At 41.9% G+C, this 26,508-nt stretch overlaps 1 protein-coding gene across 8 annotated transcripts in view; it reads left to right on the top strand.

Annotated features, from left to right (window-relative positions):
- LOC146389311 (voltage-gated potassium channel KCNC1-like) overlaps positions 1-26,508 on the top strand; it is a 106,822-nt gene that overhangs the window by 55,007 nt on the left and 25,307 nt on the right. For 4 of the 8 annotated variants that reach the window (XM_084927139.1, XM_084927138.1, XM_084927137.1 and 1 more), the window contains exon 4: positions 1,667-1,879. In XM_084927139.1, coding sequence (XP_084783265.1) covers positions 1,667-1,879 — 213 coding nt within the window. Of the gene's footprint in view, positions 1-1,666; positions 1,880-2,583; positions 2,654-3,846; positions 3,923-26,508 lie in introns of all 8 variants that reach the window. The other 4 variants (XM_084927134.1, XM_084927133.1, XM_084927136.1 and 1 more) reach the window with 2 other exon arrangements.

Raw genomic sequence — 26,508 nt, 5'->3', positions numbered from 1 at the left:
GACCTGACGATGACATCTAGCGTGGCTGTTAGGATATCTTTAACAAATTGATGTGACAGAGCATACAGACAGGTCCTGAGGCTGTCTCTGTCACAACATGTTGCCACAGAGCTGAAGAGCTTCAGATGCCACCTCACCACATAAAGGTGTTGGAGCTTATTTGTTGATAGTAGTGGGAGACCAAACAAGCTCGGCGTATTGATTCATTCAACTTAAAAATGCATTTGGAAATATGAATAACACACAAGTTACACTCTTAAAAAATCAATTATAAAACAAAAAGGGAAAAAGGTGTTTTGAAAGCTATTACAATAGAGAATGATGAGATTGATGAGATGACCAGTTGCTCAGTACAATAAAAAGCATTTTTATTGCAGAGTGTAGACCATAGCCAGTTTGTTGGCACCCTAATGCAGAGAGAATCGTTCACACCTATGGGCTGTAGACACACCAATTAACATAAGATCAGTAACTACATGGCAGAGCACCTGGAGAGAACCCTCACAGACATGAGGAGAACAGGACAACAATGTTAACCACCATAGTGCATATTTGGTTAATAAGCAATTAAATCTGATCGATCATGTTTTGTGTGCTACATTGTGGCATTGCTTCTAGTGACACCATGGAGATGAGTAAAAAGAAAGAAAGATGTAAGACAGGACATGACTGTTCAGCACGTCATCTATGCCTATACATACATACATCTTTGTTTCAGGCAATGAGATATTCTAATTTTGTGTTATAAGAAAGTAAAGTTTATTTGTTCAGCACTTTTCACAGACAGTCACAAAGGGCTGTACACAAAAAAGAGAAATAAATTAGAACATGAAGTGTCATAATAGAGAATAAAAAGGCACAAAATAACAAAATAAAATGAACAGGTTAAAAATAAATAAATAACAATTCTATAAAATTCTCAACAGAAAGCCTGATTTAAAAAACAACAACCTACTGCTAAATTCAATTCGTTTTTTAAAATGTATTTATACACTAAATCACAACAATAGTTGCCTCAAGGCAATTTATATTGTAAGGTAAAGACCCTACAATAATATAGTAAAAACAATCAGGTGACCACCAACGAGCAAGCACTTTGGCAACAGTGGGAAGAAAAAACTCCCTTTTAACAGGAAGAAGCCTCCAGCAGAGGGAGGGGCTAAACTACACCAAGATTTCAAATACTGGACTAAGCAGCTGAAGCAGAAGGAGACAGAGCTTGATTCACAGCACGTGACCCCCATAGAAGAGATAAGAAATGTTAAAAGATTAAACGTTTTGATTCATCCCGGCACACAGCTATAACAATGGGGCGATCGTGGCTCAAGAGTTGGGAGCTCGCCTTGTAATTGGAAGGTTGCCGGTTCGAGCCCCGGCTTTGACAGTCTCGGTCGTTGTGTCCTTGGGCAAGACACTTCACCCGTTGCCTACTGGTGGTGATCAGAGGGCCCGGTGGCGCCAGCGTCCGGCAGCCTCGCCTCTGTCAGTGCACCCCAGGGTGGCTGTGGCTACAATGTAGCTGCCATCACCAATGGGTGGATGACTGGATGTGTAAAGCGCTTTGGGGTCCTTCGGGACTAGTAAAGCGCTATACAAATACAGGCCATTTACCATAACGGTCACTCCTATAATCTTTTAACTGCCTTCTCCTTCCCTCTTTTACCAGACTCCAAGCAGAACGGTGATACAGCAGCTAACGCTGCGGCTCTGGCCAATGAGGACTGCCCTACCATCGACCAGGTCCTGGGAGATGAGCGTAGCCCGGCTACCGGTGGGCTAGGCTCCACCACCAGCCGTGAGCGCTACCCGCACGACCGGGCGTGCTTCCTGCTAAGCGCAGGGGAGTTCCAGCGCACAACAGACGGAAACGTTCGAAAAGGTAAGGGGGTGGAGGGGGATACTGAGGGGAAGAGATGCAGAGAGGGGAGGGGGGTACTTGAGTGACAGCAGTGCATGATCCTGATTGATTAAAGCAACAATATGCATAGTGTGTGAAAATATCACGTTTGATCTCAGACTTACATACATATATACACACGTACACTGAGTTAACTACAACACTAAGAGAAGATTACTCCAACATAAGCAATAATAAAAAAGCCATGATGTTGTCATTTAAAATAAAATGAGTTAAATCATCCTAAAGCACACAATTGATCACATTCCCATTCCATCCATTCTTTTTAATGCAAGCTTAGTTTTGCAGTCTCACTGCCTGGAGACTGTTCATAATCACAAACGCTGTCCGTGGCACATGTAACACATGACTCCTTTCTGCTTTCCAAGTATGTGATTGTAGAGGAAGTTCCCTAAATTTGTATGTCCTCCATCTGTACTGCAGAGGTCGCTGCGGCGCTAGTGTCTGGTGCCCTGAGATTGAGTGACTAGATTTACTGTGCTGAACCACAAAAGTAATCACTGATTCATTGAACTGAATTCAATGAATTGAAAAATCATTGTATTAATATTCTGCACTGAGGTGACTGAAGAGTCCCTTAGTAGTACTACACTGTCCTTCAGTGTATGCTTCACACTGTTTATGACAGCTGATAGAGCTCTTTGTGTCAATCTCTTTTCACACAGCTAAACTGCTTCATTATGAAACACTACTCTTTTTGAGGGATTATAATGTCAACTGTAATTCTTTCTCCAGGTAGGTATTACACAGCAGATACTGGTGCTACTTTATGTTTTTATACTGTCAACAAATCCCATGAAAACTAAAATAACACTAGCAAATATGTTTTCCTGTCATGGACCTCTGCTGGCAGCATACGTCAGGGTTTCTGTCCGACTTTGATCAAACTGTCAAATACTTGTTTTCCAAATTGTAATTATGTCGTCTGTACTTATATACAGTGATCACAAGCAAGATATAATGTGACAGACTATCAGAGAAAAGGGCTATTTCCCCCAGGTTGACCAATTTGGTGCTGGTGGGTGGCACTGGTAGATGTTATGTGCACCATGTCCTCCCTGCTGACTGATAGCAGAGTTGACTCAGAGTCATTTGGGATCATGTTGGGATATATTCCACAGTAGGAAATAGTCCCTTCAGACGTGTTTCCACTGCTAGATGTGCAGAGACAGCACACATAATGCTTATTCACAAGGTATGAATGCATCATTGGAATAACTGGGCTATCTATGCCTGAGGAGCTGGCAGGTTGAAAAACAGCTAATGTGGAGATTTGTGTCCTTACATGGTCCTCCAGCTAAAGGGCTCAAGACTAGTGTGGATACTCTTTTCCTTCTGGGCTTTGTTCACAGTAAGAAACATATCGAACGTCATGTCCTATATATTTAGATCATTTTTTGTAAGTGTGCTATTTTTCATATTTTATCTTGCTGAACAGATGGATCAAATACGTTTCAGTGTGTTCACCATATCACCCTGCTTCATTGTTCTGCTCTCTCTCTCACTGTCACTCTTATCTATTCACTGCATAGTTTATTTTTCTTACTTTGTTACACTGAAGTTCATTAACTGTTCATTCTTTGTTTCTTTCTCTCTTCCTCATACTCTCTTCTTTCCCATCTCCACTGTCTTGTCTATTATTCATCCATCCGATGATTCTTACTTTGCCCCCTTCTGCTGCTGCTTATTGTCCGCCAACTGTGTCTGCTGATTGTCCTCATCCATTCATTTTTCTATTATATTCCTGTTTCCAACGTAACGTTTGCCAACATGACCTGCCACACAATTTTCCTTGACCTTCCTTTTTTTAAACTCTCTCACAATCGTCCTGTACCCCCCACACTGTATTTCCCTGATTCACACACACACACACACACACACACACACACACACACACACACACACACACACAATTACAAAATACATAGCCACAAGCTGGAGGGGGCTCTGTTACAGCTCGGTAGGATTCCACCTTCTCCTGGATCAAACCACAGAAACACAGAGGTAACCCAGAGCACCCTTAATAACCTGAACTACTAAACTGCATAAGTGAACCAAAGATTACCTTTAAAGTTAATTAAACCACATTAGATTATTAAATATTGCAATAGATATCATTTGACTGAATATGGCTCAAATACAATACAAATACAATTAGAAGAAAAACAATACAGTTCACTACACCAGACTACACTATGCTAACATACTGTCACTGAAATGAACCCCTTGAGTCACCTTCAGTGCTGAGTCGTAACCTTATGATATCAGAAGTTGGGTTTTCTTCTTCTTCTTCTTAGAAACAACAACAACAAAAAGTAAGAATCATTCTGATGCACATAAAATGATTCACAGCTTCTAATATTAAACTAGACTACATGTACTACATCAGAGTGCATATAATGTAGTGCACTTAATGCAGTACATTAGAGCTCTGGTCATTAGGTTAGATTAGGCTCAAAATCAGAATCAGAATACTTCATCAGTCGGAGAGGAAATTATGTGGTCACAGTTGATCCAAGACAGCAAGAACAGGAACTAACTAAACTCAATTCAATAATATAATGTGTTACAAAGTTACAAAATATAGTAAAAAGGGTCTAATAAATACAAATAGATCTTATAAATATCCCAGTATATTAGACAAATGAAAAAGAAATATGTGACATTTTGCTGCCCTTCTTATCATATTGACTTGATGTTTAGGGTGTGTACTTGTGACTTTGATGGAGGAATCGTACAGCGAGCTAGCCAGTTTCCTGTGTAGTTAGTGGTGTATTTGGGTAATCTTAGTCTCCCGTTGTACTGGCCTGTGACCGGCCAGAATGTCATGGAGTAGGTGAGAGGTATTGTCCAGTATTCTCCTCATCTTGGACTTCTTCTCCTACACTACCTTTAGGGAGCTCCAACCTCACCATCTTACTGGCCTTGCACATCATTTTATTGAGTCTTGGCATCCATGACCCTCAACCTCCTGCCCCAACATGCAACTGCATAGAAGATGCCACTGGCCACAACGGACTCGACAATCCTGAGTATTGTCCTACAGATGTTAAATCACCTCAGCTGTCTCAGAAAATACAGACGCCTCTGGCACTTTGTGTAGATTGCAGTGGTGTTTTTAACTTAGTCCAGTTTATAGTCAATGTGTACTGCAAGGTATTTCACTATGTCCACATTGACCACCTGAAACAGGGGGTCGCTGGTTTTCTGGTCCTCCTAAAGTCCCCAATCAATTCCTTGGTCTCTGTCACATGGAGCTGCAGATGATTCTGCTCGCACCACGTAACAAAGGAGTCCACCACTACTGGGTACTCCATTTCATTCCCCCCACTGATGAATCCAACCAGAGCAGAGTCATCAGAAAATTTCTAAACATGGCAGGAAGGTCCATTAAGTGATGGATGTCTGTGGTGTAGAGGGTCAATAGAAAAGGAAAGAGGATCGATGCTTGTGGGGTAGCAGGTATATGATGGCATCCTCAACTCCGAGGCAGGGCTGGTAAGCAAACTGAAGGGGGTGCAGATGTGGCCTAACAGTCTTTCCAGGGTCTTCATGATGTGGGAAGTCAGTGCCATAGGCCTGTAATGCTGGGGGCCTCTGGGACGTGGCGTCTTTGGTACAGGAATGAGGCATGACGTCTTCCACAGCAGCAGGAACCACTACCAACTCACGTTCAGCATGAACATTTTAATAAAGACTCCACAAAACTGGGGGTACGAGCCTTGAGGACATGGGGAACTCACCCTGTCTGGTCCTGCAGACCTGCCTGAGCGGAGTCTTCACATTTTACTCTGAACCTGGTCGAGAGTGAAAGTGACAGGTGGGGGAGGGGTTTCTGGTCTTTCTCGGGAGGCTATAGACCCTTTGACATAGGACGCTGCACACAGAGCACTGTGCTCTAAAGCCCATCTATTTCTATTGCTTGTGCTGTATAATGGTGGTTTCCCGTTGCACCATGCCAAGCACAAGCATGTCAGTGCAAGCATGCCAGCACTTGCCCTGGCATACAAATGCATGCAAGCGCTTTCCTTTTTGCTAAAGCATATAGTTAGGGCTGGGTCAGGTGACCCTGAATCCTCCCTTAGTTATGCTGCAATAGTTGTAGGCTGCTGGGGGACTCCCATGATGCACTGGGTGTTTCTTCTTCACTCACTATGTGTTAACAGACCTCTCTGCACTGAATAATACTTGTTATTAATCTCTGGCTCTCTTCCACAGCATGTCTTTATCCTAGGCCCCCTCCTTGATTTAGAGATGGTCTTTCCCTTTTCGCGTAAAGCAGCGTTCCTCCATTTCCAGAATGTGTACATCCTCATCATTGAAAGAGTGTCCACTGGCCCGTAGATCTAAATGGCCTGATGAATTAATTCTTCTGTGTTGTCCACTTAGCCAGAGATTGTTTGGATTCCCCGATGTATGAATCATGGCGGTCGTTCTCTCTCCCCAACCGGTCGCAGCAGATTTAGATTTAGGTTCATTTAGATTTACCAGTTATTCTAACCACATTAGCTTCATGTCTTTGGACTGTGAGAGGAAGCTGGAGTACCTGGTCAGAAACCAAAAGAAACACAAGTAGCCTTGTAAACGCCACTCAAAAATGATTCCAGCCTGGTTCCTGAAACTTATGGCCTGTTTCTACGCTGACTGATATGCTGCAGGGTCCTCCCTCCTTTTAAATTGCCTTTATTACTTTTACATGAGATCAGTCACTCTGAGGGTAAACACTATCTCCAGAAGCTCTGTGGTGACAGAACAAGGTACATCTGCTTATTCTGTGCAGAATATTGTGACATTTCGTGACATTGAGCCTGAGTTGCCCATGTTAAACTGTGACTATTGTTGGTGTATTTCTTTAATCAGCAACCGGAGTTTAACAGCTGACAGAGTGAACAGGATATATAGAGGTAAAGTCTGATAAGATCAGTGATGTCGTAGGGAAATGTTGGCTCCTTATTTATGTTACAGAAACACAGAGCTTTGAGGTCAGGTGGATGGCGTGTTTTTGTTTTGTTTTTTTAATGAAAGTAGTGCCATTGTTCTCTGATGATAATATTGATACGAATATGCATTTGTACAAGATAGAGACCTTTTTTCCCCCCCGAGGTCCACAATCTTATCAGACCGCATGACACACTGGCAAACAGAGATAACCATTTGTTGGAAATGACGAGTCTGCTGATGCAACATCTGCAGGCTCGTCTCGCAGAAAGTGGACTCTATAAAAGAATCTGAGCAGTTAATGTAAAACAGTGTCACCAGGGCGATCAGCTGATCCCTGGAGTAAACAAAGCATGTGGTGTGTAGCTGCTTCACCCCGATCCCATTCTTCACTGAAAATAACAGAAGGAAAAAAACTCTCTCAACCCACATGTATGAGACAGAGCTATTTAAAACAAACACTCTACAATAATAATAAAGAGAAGTAAGTAAGAAAAAAAAACAGGAGCAACTGAAACAGGCACCTTGAGGTTCAGATAGAATAAAACAGAAAATAATAGAATAGCTAACCTAGATTATGGCAGGTTAGACCCATGATGACATTAGAAAAAATTACCATATTACCATAGTAGATTTAAATAGATTAAAGTGGACTAAACAAAACAATTTATCGTATTTCATGAAACCTTTACAGTCAGTTCAGTTTTATTCCACACATACAGGGAGTGCAGAATTATTAGGCAAGTTGTATTTTTGAGGAATAATTTTATTATTGAACAACAACCATGTTCTCAATGAACCCAAAAAACTCATTAATATCAAAGCTGAATGTTTTTGGAAGTAGTTTTTAGTTTGTTTTTAGTTTTAGCTATTTTAGGGGGATATCTGTGTGTGCAGGTGACTATTACTGTGCATAATTATTAGGCAACTTAACAAAAAACAAATATATACCCATTTCAATGATTTATTTTTACCAGTGAAACCAATATAACATCTCCACATTCACAAATATACATTTCTGACATTCAAAAACAAAACAAAAACAAATCAGCGACCAATATAGCCACCTTTCTTTGCAAGGACACTCAAAAGCCTGCCATCCATGAATTCTGTCAGTGTTTTGATCTGTTCACCATCAACATTGCGTGCAGCAGCAACCACAGCCTCCCAGACACTGTTCGGAGAGGTGTACTGTTTTCCCTCCTTGTAAATCTCACATTTGATGATGGACCACAGGTTCTCAATGGGGTTCAGATCAGGTGAACAAGGTGGCCATGTCATTAGTTTTTCTTCTTTTATACCCTTTCTTGCCAGCCACGCTGTGGAGTACTTGGACGCGTGTGATGGAGCATTGTCCTGCATGAAAATCATGTTTTTCTTGAAGGATGCAGACTTCTTCCTGTACCACTGCTTGAAGAAGGTGTCTTCCAGAAACTGGCAGTAGGACTGGGAGTTGAGCTTGACTCCATCCTCAACCCGAAAAGGCCCCACAAGCTCATCTTTGATGATACCACCCCAAACCAGTACTCCACCTCCACCTTGCTGGCGTCTGAGTCGGACTGGAGCTCTCTGCCCTTTACCAATCCAGCCACGGGCCCATCCATCTGGCCCATCAAGACTCACTCTCATTTCATCAGTCCATAAAACCTTAGAAAAATCAGTCTTGAGATATTTCTTGGCCCAGTCTTGACGTTTCAGCTTGTGTGTCTTGTTCAGTGGTGGTCGTCTTTCAGCCTTTCTTACCTTGGCCATGTCTCTGAGTATTGCACACCTTGTGCCTTTGGGCACTCCAGTGATGTTGCAGCTCTGAAATATGGCCAAACTGGTGGCAAGTGGCATCTTGGCAGCTGCACGCTTGACTTTTCTCAGTTCATGGGCAGTTATTTTGCGCCTTGGTTTTTCCACACGCTTCTTGCGACCCTGTTGACTATTTTGAATGAAATGCTTGATTGTTCGATGATCATGCTTCAGAAGCTTTGCAATTTTGAGACTGCTGCATCCCTCTGCAAGATATCTCACTATTTTTGACTTTTCTGAGCCTGTCAAGTCCTTCTTTTGACCCATTTTGCCAAAGGAAAGGACGTTGCCTAATAATTATGCACACCTGATATAGGGTGTTGATGTCATTAGACCACACCCCTTCTCATTACAGAGATGCACATCACCTAATATGCTTAATTGGTAGTAGGCTTTCGAGCCTATACAGCTTGGAGTAAGACAACATGCATGAAGAGGATGATGTGGACAAAATACTCATTTGCCTAATAATTCTGCACTCCCTGTATTAAAATCCCACTAATGTGAAGTACAATGCTGTGAAAAAGCCCCCGTACGGATTTTTAATAGACAAAGAAACTGGAATAAATGCACAGTTTTTAAATGATGATTGTATATATTACAGCAGAAAAGCTATTCAAATGTATGTAATTCCCCCTTTGTAAATTATGTCATTAACTACATGTTTTTGGAAAGCTGAGCTCAGTTGAATTAGCCACATCAAATCTAAAGAAACAGCTGAGAAACAAAGTTATTGAAATCTATCAGACGGGAAAGGGTTGTGCTCTGGGACTCCAACAAACCAACAAAGACTCTAATAAACCATGGTGAGAGCCACTATCCACAATTGGAGAAAACTTGGAACAGTGGTGAACCTTCCCAGGAATAGCTAACCTACCAAAATTAGGGCAGAACTTGTAATTTGGCTTAAAATTTTTGGCATAAAAGTGAAAAATTAATGCAGCAAAATGTGTCAAATTAAGGACACATTACCTTTTGAGGTTGCTGTTGCTGCACCATCAACAGTAGTACCAGCTCCCATCACAGGAGGGTGCTGTTGCTAGCACAAACCATCGACACGTACAGGAGGAGGGACAGCATTCCCAACAAGCACGAGGAAGATAAAGAGGAAGGTGAAATTATACAATATTGAAATTTGTTTGCAAAAAATAGATACCAGAGTCAACATTAACATCAGATCACACAACATAAAACCTTGCAATACACACGCACACACTCACACACACACACACACACACACACACACACAAGCCCGTTCAGCTATCTTAGTGAAGACCTTCATTGACATAATGCTTTCCCTAGCCCCTTACCCTAACCCTAACCATTAAAGATGAATGCCTAACCATAACCTAATTGTAACTCTGACACTAAAACCACATTTTGAGCCTCGAAAATGCCTTTAAATGCTTCAAATTTGTGAGGATTGGTTTGTGTATCCTCACAAGTGACTGTTGGTTCTCACAAGTATAGTAGAATGCAGATTTCGGTCCTCACAAAGATAGCTAGACAGGAACACACACACTGTGTTTTTGTTACTGTAAAGCTTTTAAGTGTGATTCAGCATCACATAGTAAATATGTTGGGGCATATGCATGGTTTCTGTATGTGTTTGTGTGTTTTCGTATGAATTACACTGGAAATTCAATCTGTGTGTGTAAATAAATTATATGCACATGGAAAGAATGCACATATAATTTATACATATTACAAATATGTGATTTAATATATTTTCACTGCTAACTATTATCAGCTGTGTTTATCAAGCCATTATTGGCCCACTACATCTTGTTACAGCTAATTACAGCCAGGATAGCTCCCCAGAATTCGGGGAGCTATCCTGCATTGCCTCTTGACACAAATTACTTGCCTATCCTTACACATAAAATGTACGTAATTACATTTCTTCCATCCATCCTTCCATTTTCTGCCGCTTACATGGGTTTAAGTCTCAGGGGCAGATGTCTAAGGAGAGACGCCCAGACCTCCCTCTCCCCAGTCACCTCTTCCTCTTTTTTGATCTTTAATCTGACCCCCTTCTCAATGACCAAGCTCTCCTCTCTATAAAGGCCCCAGTATTCCCTCTGCAATGTCCGCTTTGCTTGTTTCACTTGTATTTACATCCACCATTAAGGTGCAGAAAGCTGCAGTGTTCTTCTGAACAACAGGTGTCACCACAATATCACTACATAAGCGCTAATACAAGAGGAGAATAAATCAAAACAGAAGCCAAGACTTTGTCAAGTGTTTTTTTTGCTTAGTCTTACTAAGCTTTCGGAAACTCTGCAGTTAATAAATTGTTCTAACTTCTCCCTCTGAATACAGTGGCTTGCAAAAGTATTCGGCCCCCTTGAACTTTTCCACATTTTGTCACATTACAGCCACAAATATGAATCAATTTTATTGGAATTCCACGTGAAAGACCAACACAAAGTGGTGCACACGTGAGAAGTGGAACGAAAATCATACATGATTCCAAACATTTTTTACAAATAAATAACTGCAAAGTGGGGTGTGTGTAATTATTCAGCCCCCTGAGTCAATACTTTGTAGAACCACCTTTTGCTGCAATTACAGCTGCCAGTCTTTTAGGGTCTGTCTCTACCAGCTTTGCACATCTAGAGACTGAAATCTTTGCCCATTCTTCTTTGCACAACAGCTCCAGCTCAGTCAGATTAGATGGACAGCGTTTGTGAACAGCAGTTTTCAGATCTTGCCACAGATTCTGGATTGGATTTAGATCTGGACTTTGACTGGGCCGTTCTAACACATGGATATGTTTTGCTTTAAACCATTCCAGTGTTGCCCTGGCTTTATGTTTAGGGTCGTTGTCCTGCTGGAAGGTGAACCTCCGCCCCAGTCTCAAGTCTTTTGCAGACTCCAAGAGGTTTTCTTCCAAGATTGCCCTGTATTTGGCTCCATCCATCTTCCCATCAACTCTGACCAGCTTCCCTGTCCCTGCTGAAGAGAAGCACCACCAGAGCATGATGCTGCCACCACCATATTTGACAGTGGGGATGGTGTGTTCAGAGTGATGTGCAGTGTTAGTTTTCCGCCACACATAGCGTTTTGCATTTTGGCCAAAAAGTTCCATTTTGGTCTCATCTGACCAGAGCACCTTCTTCCACATGTTTGCTGCATCCCCCACATGGCTTGTGGCAAACTGCAAACGGGACTTCTTATGGTTTTCTGTTAACAATGGCTTTCTTCTTGCCACTCTTCCATAAAGGCCAACTTTGTGCAGTGCACGACTAATAGTTGTCCCATGGACAGATTCCCCCACCTGAGCTGTAGATCTCTGCAGCTCGTCCAGAGTCACCATGGGCCTCTTGGCTGCATTTCTGATCAGCGCTCTCCTTGTTCGGCCTGTGAGTTTAGGTGGACGGCCTTGTCTTGGTAGGTTTACAGTTGTGCCAGACTCCTTCCATTTCTGAATGATGGCTTGAACAGAGCTCCGTGGGATGTTCAAGGCTTGGGAAATCTTTTTGTAGCCTAAGCCTGCTTTAAATTTCTCAATAACTTTATCCCTGACCTGTCTGGTGTGTTCTTTGGACTTCATGGTGTTGTTGCTCCCAATATTCTCTTAGACAACCTCTGAGGCCGTCACAGAGCAGCTGTATTTGTGCTGACATTAGATTACACACAGGTGCACTCTATTTAGTCATTAGCACTCATCAGGCAATGTCTATGGGCAACTGACTGCACTCAGACCAAAGGGGGCTGAATAATTACGCACACCCCACTTTTCAGTTATTTATTTGTAAAAAATGTTTGAATCATGTATGATTTTCGTTCCACTTCTCACGTGTGCACCACTTTGTGTTGGTCTTTCATGTGGAATTCCAATAACACTGATTCATGTTTGTGGCTGTAATGTGACAAAATGTGGGAAAGTTCAAGGGGGCCGAATACTTTTGCAAGCCACTGTATCTGCATGTCTCTGAGCTTCTGTAGTGGAATATAATTAAAATGGCGGTACAAACCGTCACAATCGTACATTTGTGTATAGGATAGGATTAGATAAGAAAAAGATACTATATACAACAGAATAAAATACAATGTTGTCAGAAAAAAAATTGCACTTAGTGTTTTTGGTATTGCACATATATGGATTTGTGTGTTTGGTGAGTTGTGAAGTTTTTGTTGTGGAGTCTGACAGCAGTTGGAAGGAAAGACCTGTGAAATCTCTCCGTCTCACACCGTGGGTGCTGCAGCCACTGAAGGAGCTGCTCAGTGCTGTCAGAGTCTCCTGCATGGGGTGGGAGATGTTGTCCAACAGGGATGACAGCTTAGCCACCCTTCTCCTGTGACTCACCACCTGCACTGGGTCCAGAGGGCATCCTAAAACACAGCTGACCCTCCGGATCAGCCGTCTCTTCCTGTCCCCAGCAGAGATGCTGCCGCCCCAGCAGACCACACCGCAAAACATGGCTGAGGCCACCACAGAGTCATAGAAGGTCTTCAGGAGTGGGCCCTTCACTCCAGAAGACCTGAGTCTCCACAGTAGTTACAGCCTGCTCTGCCCTTTCCTGTAGAGGGCGTCTGAATTATGAGTCCAGTCCAGTTTGTTGTTCAGATGAACACCAAGGTACCTGTAGCTGTCCACAGCCTCAATGTCCATGAATTGGATGTTCAGTGGTTGCAGTGGAGGATGTTTGTGCCTGTGGAAGTCTACCACCAGCTCCTTGGTTTTACTGGTGTTGATCTGGAGGTAGTTCAGCTGGCACCAGTCCACAAAGTCTTGGGTCAGTCCTCTGTACTCCTTGTCGTCCCCATCAGTGATGAGGCCGACTATTGCAGAGTTATCAGAGAACTTCTGCAGGAAGCACTGGGTGGAGTTGTGGGAGACGTCTGCAGAGTAGATGGTGAAGAGGAACGGAGCCAGAACCGTTCCCTGTGGGGCCCCCGTACTGCAGACGACCCTGTCCGACACACAGCCCTGAGTTCTCACATACTGTGGTCGGTCAGTGAGGTAGTCCAGAATCCATGTAGTGAGGTAATGGTCTATTCCTGAGTTCTCCAGCTCGTCCTTCAGGACTGTGGGAATAATGCTGTTAAAGGCACTGGAGAAATCAAAGAACATGATTCTCACAGTGCTCGCAGCGTTCTCCATCATCCGCTCCAATGCCAGGCTGGTAGGCCAACTGAAGTGGGTCCAGTGATGAGCTCACCAGGGGCCAAAGCTGTGCCAGGACCAGCCGCTCCAAGGTCTTCATTAGGTGGGATGTCAGAGCCACCGTCCTATAGCTGTTGAGGTCCTTGGAATTCATGTCTTCAGCCCAGCTGCAGCTGCCATGGCACAAAGTCCCAGGTTACAAAAACCAAGAGGTGCACAACCGGCAGAAGTGCCACAAAGAAAATCACTTTTACACTCACCTCCCTCTTCATCACACAGACCGATGTGACACCAATCCATCTGTCAGTCAACCTGTTAAAGCTTGATGAGACCAAGAGAAAGCAAAGAGCTGAGACGTAATCCCAAGGCCACCAAAGTGGAGACCCTCCGTTACGTGGTTACACCTGCAAATTCTATCCATAAAAGTTATGAGCAGAAGTTGAGTCCAACTTATTGCTGGTGATGCGAACCAAGATCTTGCTACAGTTGTTGAGGGTTGTAAGGAGTCAGTGAGTTCAATTCAATTTTATTTTATTTACATACCATAACAGCTGTCCCAAGTAACCTGGTGCTAACGGAGCACCAGCTCAGAAGCTCAGCTTCTCTGAGAACTGAGATAGTAAGATACTAGTAAAAGGCTATAAAATAGAAAGAATTAAATAACACTGTATGAGTACGCTCAGCTCCCATGTTCCTTTAAATTTCAAAAGAGTCACTTTCTGTTCTTTCACCAGGAAAACAAATAAAAATGAAAATTGTTAAACACGTGAAATACATATTAGTAATATAAGTAGTATTATGACCAATATTATTATTATTACTAGCCAAAACCCACCACATGCACAATTGTTAACAGGCCTTGGTTGAAGTGTCTCATCACGACATATTTAGCTGTGACTTGAACACAATTCCAAATACAAAGTCTGGTGACTGTTGTCTACGGGTGATGTATGTTGACAACGAGAGGAACAAATGCAAACGGAGAATGTAACATCACATTTGTAGATGTGAAAAATTTCTATATGTGGGACAGTGTTTGTGTGCTGTTTACTTCAGATTGGACACTGTAATGGTGGAGATGTACACAGAGCGTACATACAGACATAAACTCAGCACAGAAAGTAATACAGTTTGTGTTTGGTTGATTCTTTCTTGTTGTAACAATGCTTCCTGGCAATAAATCATATACAGCTGTTTGTTTCCCCTGAAACGGTGCCACATGTGTAAGGAAAATGTATCTGTGAGTTGAGCAGCAGGATTAAGTGTGGGGGTAACTTCTCTACCAATGGCAGACAACCTGTTCTGCTGTTGACTCTTGTTTGATGTCGTTTATTGGTTTGGATAATTGATGACTGAAGAAATAAGACACGCTGACAATTTAATCATTTAATAAATTGGTCACGCACTTCATTGGGATGGCGTCCCATTCTTCAACCAGCTCTTATTGCAAGTGTCTAGTTAGTCACTTTGGCACGAACAACATGCCCAAACTGATCCCACAAGTGTTCAACAAGTTTGAGGACTGCAGGTAGGTCATTTCATTCTCTCCATTCTGGAAGAAGAGCTCTGCTCTGTTGGAGTGACCGTTGTCATTAGAACAGAGTTTGGCAGTGTAGCAGTATGACCCAGGTTATAGAATCTCATCTCTGCATTCAGATTGCCTCCAGTTATGACAAGCCTTTTCTTACCAGTGAGGGAGAGGAGCCTCCCTCACTGTAAATGACTGCCTACTGTTCCTAACAGGGTAGTGTTGTCTTCTTGACTAACCCACTTCATCTCCTGTGTCTGGCATTCTCTATAGTAAGTAATTTGTTCCTTAATTTGGAGATGTTTCTAGGAGTCACTTAGAGATAATGTTGTAACTTGATTTTGGAGAACACCAGCTTGAAGTTGCCTTGTGGCATGGGCCCTATCCAGATCAGTCAAACAATCCAACTGACCACTGTAGCAGGCTCCATGCACAGGTGCTGCTAATTAGGCACCTGATTGTCCAAACCTTGGGTATCAGAAGCTCAAAACAAGAGTAAATACCAGAATAAAGTGTTTGGATTTGGCAGACAAGATTTGGAAAACGTTTCATGGATGCAACCTACAAATTCAGCTGTGTTATTCAACCCAAAAACCCCTACAAATGTGGCACCATCTAAGGGGACGTAAACAGCTTTACTAACTATATAACATCTATGGTCAAGAAGCATAATTACAACAAAGAAATAATTGGCCAAAGACAAATGTCCTTACTTTTTGGCATAACTTAAATACATACACTACAATCCTTATAGAAGATTATTATCTGGTAAACAATACCGGAGCAAGTTTTATTGACTCTCATAAATGGCATGCAGCCTTTCAGCAGAGAATTTGAGAGTGGCTGATGCCTATGTTAGGGAAGCGAGACCTGTGACAAAATGGAAAAGAAAACTGACGTGTTACTATGGATTAAATTATTTCTTAGATTTTTAAAATACATAAATTAAACAACATCTAATAAAACATCAAATGGCACAATGTTTTACTAATCTGCTAAAACTTCATCAGCTCCATGTAGCAAAATTAGTACTGCTGCTCATTCACCTGACAGGTACAGTTCACCTACTGACCCAAGCTTATGAGTTCTTCAATGTATTGGTACTAGCTGTGCCTCAAGTTAGCACTAGTAGGTTTAAATATCCCTATTTGTTGTGCAGACTGACAACAGTATCGGTCCTTCCCATGCCCTGACATGACTTGTCTTCCGGCAACAAGTTTTTTGTTTTTTCGTAATTCCTAGGGCTGCAAGGATTCATCAAGTAACTCAAATAACTCAGTTATAAAAAACTGTCTACATAATCTTTATTTTTTTTACTCTAATCCCGATACAAACATTTACAGAGAAAAAGCTGGTGGGACTTCTTAGTCTTAAAAATCTGGCACAATGTTTGAATTAGGCAGCATGCTGAAGGCTCACGGCAGCTGTCATACTGTCTACCACAGTGATACCTGAAGCAGGGGTGAGTCTAAAAAAGAGCATTTAAAACACCTTGAGACATCTATTGTTGTGATTTGGCGTTGTATAAAAAAATGAATTGAATTAAATGTACAAGAATAAATTTATTTCAAAGCTTTGGTAACATTATTTTAGATAGATTAACATAAAATATTACATACACAAAAAAAACCACACAAACTCTACCTCATCCAAGCGATACAGTAGCCCTACGGTCAAAACTCTTAATTGCCTCCTAGTTATGTAATAAAGCTTTCCAAGAAGAGGGCTTTTATATTTGGTGCCTTAGTTTAGTTTGTATGTATGCCTTATTTTATTTGATGTTACTGTACTTGTGATTATGTATTTATTTTTGCATTAAAGAAAATAGAAAGAGATCTCCGATGTTGTTCCTGGGATCTGCTGGAGCCACTTGCCTAGCTTGGGAGTCACCACACCGAGTGCTCCGATTGCCACTGGGACCACCGCTACCTTCACTCTCCACATCTTCTTGACCTCTTCTCTGAGCCGTTAGTACTTCTTCAGCTTCTCGTGTTCCTTCTTCCTGATGTTGCTGTCATTCAGTACCGCTACTTCTATTACTACGACCGTCTTCTTGTGCTTATCTACCACCACTATGTCCGGTTGGTTAGTCACCACTATTTTGTCTGTCTGTATCTGGAAGTCCCACAGGATCTTAGCTCGGTCATTCTCAATTACCCTTGGGGGCGTCTCCCATTTTGACCTTGAGAGTCTATGGAGCTTGTGCTCAGAGCTTGTTCCTGTGCTGCCATGATTAGTGCCTCTGTGCTGTCTTTCAGTCCAGATTTGTCCAGCCAATGGGGGGATATCTGGATGTCAGCCCCTTCCTCTATCTGCCGGTGATACATACCATGCAAGGGCCTGTCCTTCAATGATGGTTCCTCTGCTTCCTCCTCTTTTTTGGGGGGTTTCTGCTGCCTGAGGTATTCACTACACACATGGTGAGTTGTGGCCATCTTCCTGATGTACCTGTTTGTTGTTTCATCCTGGACAGTGGTTCTGACACTCACCAGTCCCCGGCCTCCTTCCTTCCACTTAGCATACAGCCTCAGGGTGCTGGACTTGGGGTGATATCGGTGGCTTCTATCTCCTGCTTTGGCCAGCTTATTTCTTTTTCAGCAGGGTACCTGAGCCCAGATCTTGTTTTTACGATCCAGCTGACTCTTCAGCAGTGTTGGGTAAGTTACTTTAAATTAGTAACTTAGTTACATTACTAGTTACTTCTATCAAAAGTAACTCAGTTACTTCAAGTTACTCGTTACTTTCAGAGTAACTAGTTACTAGGGAAAGTAACTTTGGTTTTACTCAGAATTCTCTTGTTAATGTGTTGCTTCCGTAACTGGATACCCAGCAAGATTGCCAGTCTTCTAGCTTGCTTACTTGCCACAAGTGCACTGTGCCACCTACCAATAGAAAGGAAAAAATAATGTGCACATTTCCACGAGAGAAATCCCACGCCTGATTCTATCCTAGCCTGCTTTTTACATCCAACACAAAAACTGCAGTCGTGGTGCTTTCGATTGTACTCAGAACTCGGAAATTCTGCCTTCTGAATAGGAAGATGCAGGTAACACCAGACTGAAGATGAGCTGCATACAGAGCTGGACTGGGACAAAAAAATCGTCCCGGGCATTTTGACTAGAGACCGGCCCACCATTATAGGAAAAATCATAAAGCCTTTGAATGAAAATAAACACTGTTGTGACAGTGATGTACACTGTTCTGATGGTATATATGTATCAATCTATCAATTGTTTGTTGTAAGACTCAGATAATTATTTTTTTAAAAGTGAGACATTTTAAATGAGAATAAGAAAGTATTTCCTTGTGCCCCCCTTTCCCTTTTAATGCCCTACATAGACCCCTGGCAACACTTTGCTAGACCCGCCCCTGCACAGTTACCAGCTGTCAGCTACTTAGAAAAGGATCCTGGTGTTATTTGTCTCTCAGAAACAGTTCATAACTTCCCTTCAACTCATTCGTGTCACCTAAAAGGTAAACCTTTTTCTCCATCACAGCTCTGATGATTCAGTAAGGACATCTCCTGGTTTCATCTGCATGTTTCCCTCTCATCACATAACCAAACCGATATCATGACCAGCAGCTTTACAGCTGTGGCTCCAGCAAACATCAGCTGATACTAGAAATTAATATTAAATAAATTCTAACAACAGCTGATCAAGCTTAAAAGTGCTGCTGTTGTTTACCGCGACATCCGCTGGTTTCCTCTTTCTGGCGCAAAGTGGGCGATAAATAAACAAGAGAGAAAAGCCAATCGGCTGATCATTGATCAGTTTCATGATTGAAGTAGAATCATGAGAGGGAGGGTGAGAGGATGAGAGAAGAAGAGGCAGCTGTGCAGCGTAAACACAGAATAACTCCAGCTTTGTGTATTTTTCATTGTAGCTGAAGTCCGGGACAAACTGTTCCTTTTCACCTCAATACGAAACGCGTAATAGTTTCTCTGAATACGAGACGATTCCGTTTTTTACGGGACGGTTGGCAACTCTAATAATTAACCTTATGAACAAAATAAAGTTCAACATCAGTAACATAGCACCCACCCAGCTGTATAGAAACTCCGTCATGCTAGCTAGCACGCAGTACGAAAAAGTCAGCATAACGAAAATAAACTCCACCTAAACTTGGTTCATATCTGACCCAGATGGACTGCAGGTTATAACTTCTTACCTGAAGTTCAGTTCACCTGACACTCTCGGACCAGCGGCCGCTTCGGGTCTCTCCTCTTGCCTCCCTTTTCCTTCATCCACCTGCTGGCTTCCACCACTCGCTAATGTTATTGAATCTGTGGAAACTCCGCGATAGCCACCGCACGAAGTAACGAATAACGAGCCTATCTAAATCCCAGTAACGAGTAACGCGTTCCCGGTTTTGGCATAATAACTAGTTACCGTGCTCGTTACCACAATAATAACGTAGTTACTGTAACGCGTTAGTCCCAACACTGCTCTTCAGGACCTGTCTGACCCTCTGCAGGTATTTGGTGGTTGCAGCTTTACTAGCGGCCTCTTCATGCCTCCCATTTAACTGTGGGATTCCCAGGTACTTTCAACGGTCCTTGATGTCTGCTATGTTGCCTTCTAATAGTTTGATCCCATCAGTTCTGACTACCTTCCCTCTCTTTGTTACCATCCAATTACACTTATCCAATCCGAACGACATTTCAACATTAAACCTGTATATCCTGGTGGTGTGGATCAGTGAATTAATGTCTCATTCACTATTGGCATACGGCTTGATGTCATCCATATAGAGGAGATGGGTTGATGAATGCGCCGTTCCGTAGTCGGTATCCATAGCCAGTCTTGTAAGAGATCTCACTGAGGGGGTTCAGGCCTATGCAGAACAGCAGTGGGGACAGAGCATCTCCTTGGTAGATCCCGCACTTGATGGTGACTTCTGCCTCTAGTGTTGTACGCCACATCCCCATTGAGTTCCTGATGAAGGCTCTTAGGGTCCTGTTGATCTTGCACATTTCCAGGCATTTCAGGATCCAGGTGTGGGGCATTGAGTCATAGGCCTTCTTGTAGTCAATCCAGGAGGTGCACAGGTGGTCAGTCTGGTCTTGCAGTCTTGGGCGACTGCTCTGTCGACCAGGAGCTGGTGTTTTGTCCCTCTGGTATTTCTGCCAAGCCCTTTCTGTGCCCCGCTCATGTATTGACCAATGTGCCTGTTTATCTTAGCCGCTATGATGCCTGACAGGAGCTTCCATGTGGTACTGAGGCAGGTTATTGCGTAGTTGGATGGTACCAAACACTTCTGGAGGTCCTCTGGGTTCAGGACTGTCTGGCCTTCAGTTAGCCATTCTGGGTGTGTCTCATCTACTATCAGCTGGTTCATTTGTGCTGCCATGTGTTCATGAAGTGCCGTCAGCTTCTATAGCCAGTAGACGTGAATTATGTCGGGGCCTGGTGCTGTCCTTCATACTGGAGACCCTTTCTTTTTATATCTGCCACTGTGATGGTCACTGGACCCTGTTCCGGGAGGTGCAGTTGATCTGCTCTTAGGCCCACAGGCCTCTGACCACTGTTATTATGGGTTGCGTCCTTCCCCCATATGCTCTGCCAGTACTGCATGGACAGCTTGCTGTACTTTTTAGGCATCTTCTTTGGTGCACCTGTCTGTTACTCCAATAGTTGGCTAACTTCCCTCCGTGCTACCTTGATCTTAGCCTGTAGTTTCCTTCTACGTGGAGGGTACTGCTCCTTGTGGCTTTTCAACTTGTAGCCAAGCATCTCACTGATCACTGCTGCCATAGTGTAGATCAGCTGATTAGTCTCAGTGATGGTACAGCGCTGCATCCACATCTTCTAGTAGACCTTCACATACTTCACCTAATCTTGGTAATCGACTATGGAGGATCCAGGTTGCCAGCTTTGCCATGATCCTGTCTTTCAAGTCAGTTCGTTTTGCACTCAATGCTGCTTCTTCCATTGTACTTGGGGCTTGGTACCCAGTCGGGTGGGGGCAGGGGGTGATATCTCCCCCTGACCTGTTGTCCTGGCTCCACTATTGCTGTAGCATTGTGTATGTATACTGTATGCAGTTAAACTGTTAAAACTAATGCAATTTCTAAAATGGAAACCAATGAGCAGATCATTTTAGAAGGCGTGTCATTGTTTCTTTTGAATATTTAATATTGTTCATAAGACAAATTAATTTTGATCTGATCTGATTAATAGAATAATCAGTAGAACACTTGATTTTTAAAATAATCAAAATCTGCAGGCCTAAAACTTCCTCTACAGACTGCAATATGTGTTTGTGCAAAATTTCCCCATGTGACACTCAAAAAAACAGCATTTAATCTAAATTCATGTCAGGAGCAGCTCACACAATTTCAGCACAGTTTAACATAGTAAACATACTGCATAAGAATCAGAGCATGACTGCGGGAGTAAACGCATGTCCTGTGTACTATTTATTGTGTTTTGTGTGAGAGAGCTACACCTTCCACTTTTACACCTGCAGTGTGTTGATTGATACCAAAACAGGTAATTAGTGGGCCTGAAAGGTAGAAGTATGCTGCTGTTGTTATTTTGTTGTTGTGATGTTACTGTCTCCTTCTCCAGGTTGTATAAAGTCATGTACTTGTTTGTGGGCTCATAGTGATCTGTGTCACACTATCATCTGTCTGTTTGTCTTTTTCTCTATTTGTTTCTGTTTTTTCTATTTTACATCCATCCTTTTTTCTCCGTCTGCCTGTATTCTGTGTGTAGCTGTCTTCCCCTCCTCCTACTCCTCTTCTTCCTCCTTCTCCTCTCACTCTGGTACTTACAGATAAGGGGAGGGTGCCACAAGTCCCATTTGTTCTGCTTTATGTTTTTACCAAACTTTATGATTTGATTTGCAGACTCTACAGCGTAGTCACGATCAATAAAATATGTCTTCAGTGACAATAAGCAATAATTCTGCACAAAAGTACTCAATATGTAAAGACATTAATTTAAAGAAATCATTTTCTTGGAAAAGTACCAGAGTGAAAATAGCTGCTGTGTACTGATTGTCTCATTATTCTACCAGGCTAGTGACACATGGATGCCAACCGGGTGGTTGGTTGGTTTCCCTTGTCCTGTCCTGTGAAACTAAGCTCAGATTAATATGACAGCACAGCCTGCAGAGACTACAGTGGGAGATGCTTGTTTGATAATTTACTTGTTTGCAGATTATTGGATCCCTCAGAAAACACCTTTGGACATAGATTACACAAACAGGTTCGAAAAAGTTTGTGTTGTTGTTTTACAGTTGCTGAGCCACTCGAACTCTCTAACAGGCTGAGCTGAAACACTGACTGCTGGCGTGCTTCGAAGGGCCACATTACCTAACGAGACAGTGAACTGATTAACACCAAGACACAAATTTGTAGCTTCTAGAGAAATGAGCAGGCAGGCAGTTAAGAAAGACAGACAAAACTCGAATCCTAAAAATAATGCATGCTCCAATATTCAGGTAAGTATAAGAACAACTTCGAAGGGCTTTGGAAAAAATTAGCCTCTGTGCTTTGTCCTTTCTAGCCTTTTTACAATGCAGCTTATTAAGATCCTTGGCAAGAGAAACACAGTTGCACACATTTCAAAATATGTGCAACTGTGTTGCTAAGCTTTTGTCCTTAAAGTGCCTCCAGAAGTCTCTTTTAATGCCTTTACAACAGTCCTTCCTTTTTTCCCTGCCTCTTTCCTGCTGACATTATTGGGATTTATTGCCATCCTTAATATTAAAAAAGTCATTTAATCCAAAACAATTGGCTCTGTGGTTGTGATGTGTGGGAAGAACGGAAGACATTCTGAAATGGCAGCAAAGGCCCCCCCCCAAACCCTCGTCATGAATGACTATTTATCTGTATCATCCCACTTTTTTCTTGTTGGCCAACTAGACCAAAGGAAACGATGTTCAGAGGAACTGCGGGACTTGGTGCAGCAAAGCAATTTGGGTTAAGGCTCCATGATTGACTCTTGGTAATCTGAACTACAAAATGCAAGTTTGGCAATTTCAGTGACCCCATGCAAATTGTAGTCTTAGTTTCTGGTTCTCAGCTGAAAGGAGTGGCACCTGGTTTTTTGCTGCTTGGAAGCATGCCTTATTGTGCATTCAGAGGTGCTTTTCTGCATATATTAGTTGTGATGAGAGGTTATTTAAGTTCCAGCTGCCGTCCTTTCAGTTCAAAGCAGTCTGGCAATTCTCTGACCTTGAGCATCAACAAAGCAGAGAGCTCAGAGAACTGCCCTTTTATTTCAGCTTTTCACACTCTGTAAACCCTAGAGATGTTGTGTTGCGTTGTGCGATGCCATTACATTAGCAGGAATGGTCAGATCAACCCATTTAAGACACTTTAATCACCTTTCTTCCCTGTTCTGATGTTTGGTTTGAACTTCAGCAGATCAGTTTGACTTGTCTATTCGTCATATTCTTGCAAATAGGTAGGTAGGTATGTCGGCAAATAAACACATTGGAAAGAGTCACCAAAGTGACCAAATCTTAATTCTACCATAAGTAACACAACAACACAACGTGTTCAAAATAAGAACTCATGAACAATTTTAAAAGCATTTTTATTTAAAACACCATAACACTGTCTCTCTATCACTATACAGCCTCGTAAACTTTCTCAGTTTCAGTTCAAACCAGGAAACGAAATTATAAAAAAGAAACAAGGTGCAAAAGAGAAAAAAATGAAACAAAAAAACGATGCAATGATTACACCAGTCAAAATATTTTGCTGTGGAAACCCATCATACGTAGCAGACATCGTTAGCATGCCTTGCTTTAGCAGATATAATGTCTTAATGTCTAAAACGAATATTGAATCAATTAGCCATGATTAGATTGATCATTACTAAGAATAACTTTGGTCCAGTATGCAAACTAATGGGTAAATAAACTGATGGCTTTCTTTGTTTTTTTTACACTTCCTTTCATTTTTGTGCTTCCTCACTTCTTCCCAGTGATTTTATTTCAGTGAAATATTGTCAGCTGCATTTGGGTCGCATTAACTGTTGTGTGTTCTGTTATTTTACTGATTACTGTCTGTTATTGTTCTGCATGTTCTTTATATCTTTGTGTTTTTCATCTCTATTGTCTTAAAGTATGCCTCTGTGCTCACACAGCTTTTGTCTCACTGCTAAGGTCATCTTCTCTGTCATCACCTCTCAGTCAGCTAGTCACAAGTCATATACATCAGTACATACATGTTACATGTATGCAGCATGTTCTATCTTTGTATTTAATACAAATAGGTTTTCCTAACAATCACACATCCACATGTGCTCGTGCTCTTCAAACATGTATGTTAATCAATATTTATTTTTTCATTTGGAACCTCTTTTAAACAGCTATACTATGAAATACATGTTGACATGTTTGTTTGTTTTGGTTTGTTTGTTTGATTTTTTTTTTTTGGGGGGGGGGGGCACTTATATATTTTACTTGGTTGTTTCCCAATGTGTACTCTTCCTCAACCCCAAAGTCTTTCCTTTTCCTGTTCCTCAAACCTTCCGCCCCCCTTTCCACCATCACATGCTTTTCCCCTCATTTTCATGTTCATGCTCTGTTCTTTGCCTTACTCGAGCCTCGTTGATCCAGTTCAACCATCATAGATAAAACTCTGCTATCCTCACAGTTGAAAATAAAACATGTATGTATGTTGTATATATATTTTTAGGAGTCTCATGGGATGGCTGTCAGTTTGAAAACACAATGGCTAGCTCAGTAAGCAAAAACAGACACACTGTCAAACTGCCACACGTCGTACTGGTTTATCTACTGACTGGGAACTTTTAGGTGAACGTCTAATATTAGTATGCACATTACAGACCAGGAATATGTAACAGGGCTCAAAAAATAAACTCTTTAACATCCACGTGACTCTTAAAAAATAGATTAAAGCTTGGAAGTAATTTGATTTTTTCACTCTTACAGGGGAAATAGCAGAATGTATTGTAGGATGTGTTGTACTCAAGTGGCAGAGTTGCCTTCAAAATGTAAGTGAGATGCATGTTTAATTACCAGTTCAGAGTAATCTGTCAGTTGTAAAATGTGAAACTGGTTAGGTAAAGTAAAGCTAGGGGCGATCCCAAAAATCCGAATATATTCATTTTCCTTTTAGGGTTTGCAGTTTAGTTAACACAGAGCACTTACAGCTACCAACAGTTCCCATTATGACACCCACTTCAAAGTGTCATAATGGATCATTTTAAAATTTAATATAACGTGAGTGTATAAAACACTAAATCCTTGTACAGTTGTAACCAAAACGAGAAACTAAGTTTTGAGACCAAAACTGTTTTTTCAGGTGTAAGTAAACATGAAAAGTAATATAATAATAAGATGGCTATGAAAACGTATTTAGCTTGTTCCATTTCTTTCACTGCACTCAATCACCCCTTCCTCCTTTTCTTTCCATCCCAAGTACCTCCCCTCTTTCCGTTTCCCTCCCCTCCTCCTTTATATCTTGTCATCTCATTCTAACACTGGTGTATCATCCCATTCTCAGGCTATCCTCCTCAGTCTCTCCCCCTCCGTTGTGTTACTAAAGTCTGATTGAATTGAGGTATGTACAGCAAGTCACCATGACAGCACTGCTAACATTGCTAATGTAAGCCCATGTTTATTTGCTTGCTTAGTATTTAAAGAGAAATAATACTAATAATACTGCTTGGTGGGCCAGACATATAGCAGAATAACCATAGTTTTTATTATTATTATATTATTACTATTATTATTATTATTATTATTGTTATTGGTCCTCAATAGCCTCAAAGTTTCAAGCTAGCTTACTTTAACAGCTATATACCTGTAGGCCCAGTTTAGACTTGGTTTAACTGGTAAACAATCAGCTAAACTTAGTCAAATGTGATCATGGCATGATTTCACATTATTTAACCCAGGTAGTTCCTGCCTTTGGACCAGTGGCTAGTTAGCCAGGGAAGATGGCAGGCCGTAATACGAAGCAAGTTCACCATACCCAGGATAGCCTTCCAATATGCTTCGCTTTACATAGTCAGGCTAACACGTCACACAAGCATGGATATCAGCTCAGAAATGATTTAGCACCAGTTATCACAGAGAACTGCCTTTAATACTGAAAACCCAGGGTTAACACTGAAGTTAATAAAACCAGTAATTCCATCGTGTCTGTATAAACAACCCAATGTCACGGCAAAGCAATATCCATGCAACTATCACGATTTGCCTCCCATAAGCGTAAATGGACATGCA

Source organism: Perissodus microlepis, chromosome 4 (genome assembly GCF_051167445.1).
Source record: "Perissodus microlepis isolate ML-2025 ecotype Zambia chromosome 4, ASM5116744v1, whole genome shotgun sequence".
Lineage (NCBI taxonomy): Eukaryota > Metazoa > Chordata > Actinopteri > Cichliformes > Cichlidae > Perissodus > Perissodus microlepis.
Note: the sequence above shows the minus strand (reverse complement) of the source record. Positions and strands in the feature narration are given on the sequence as shown.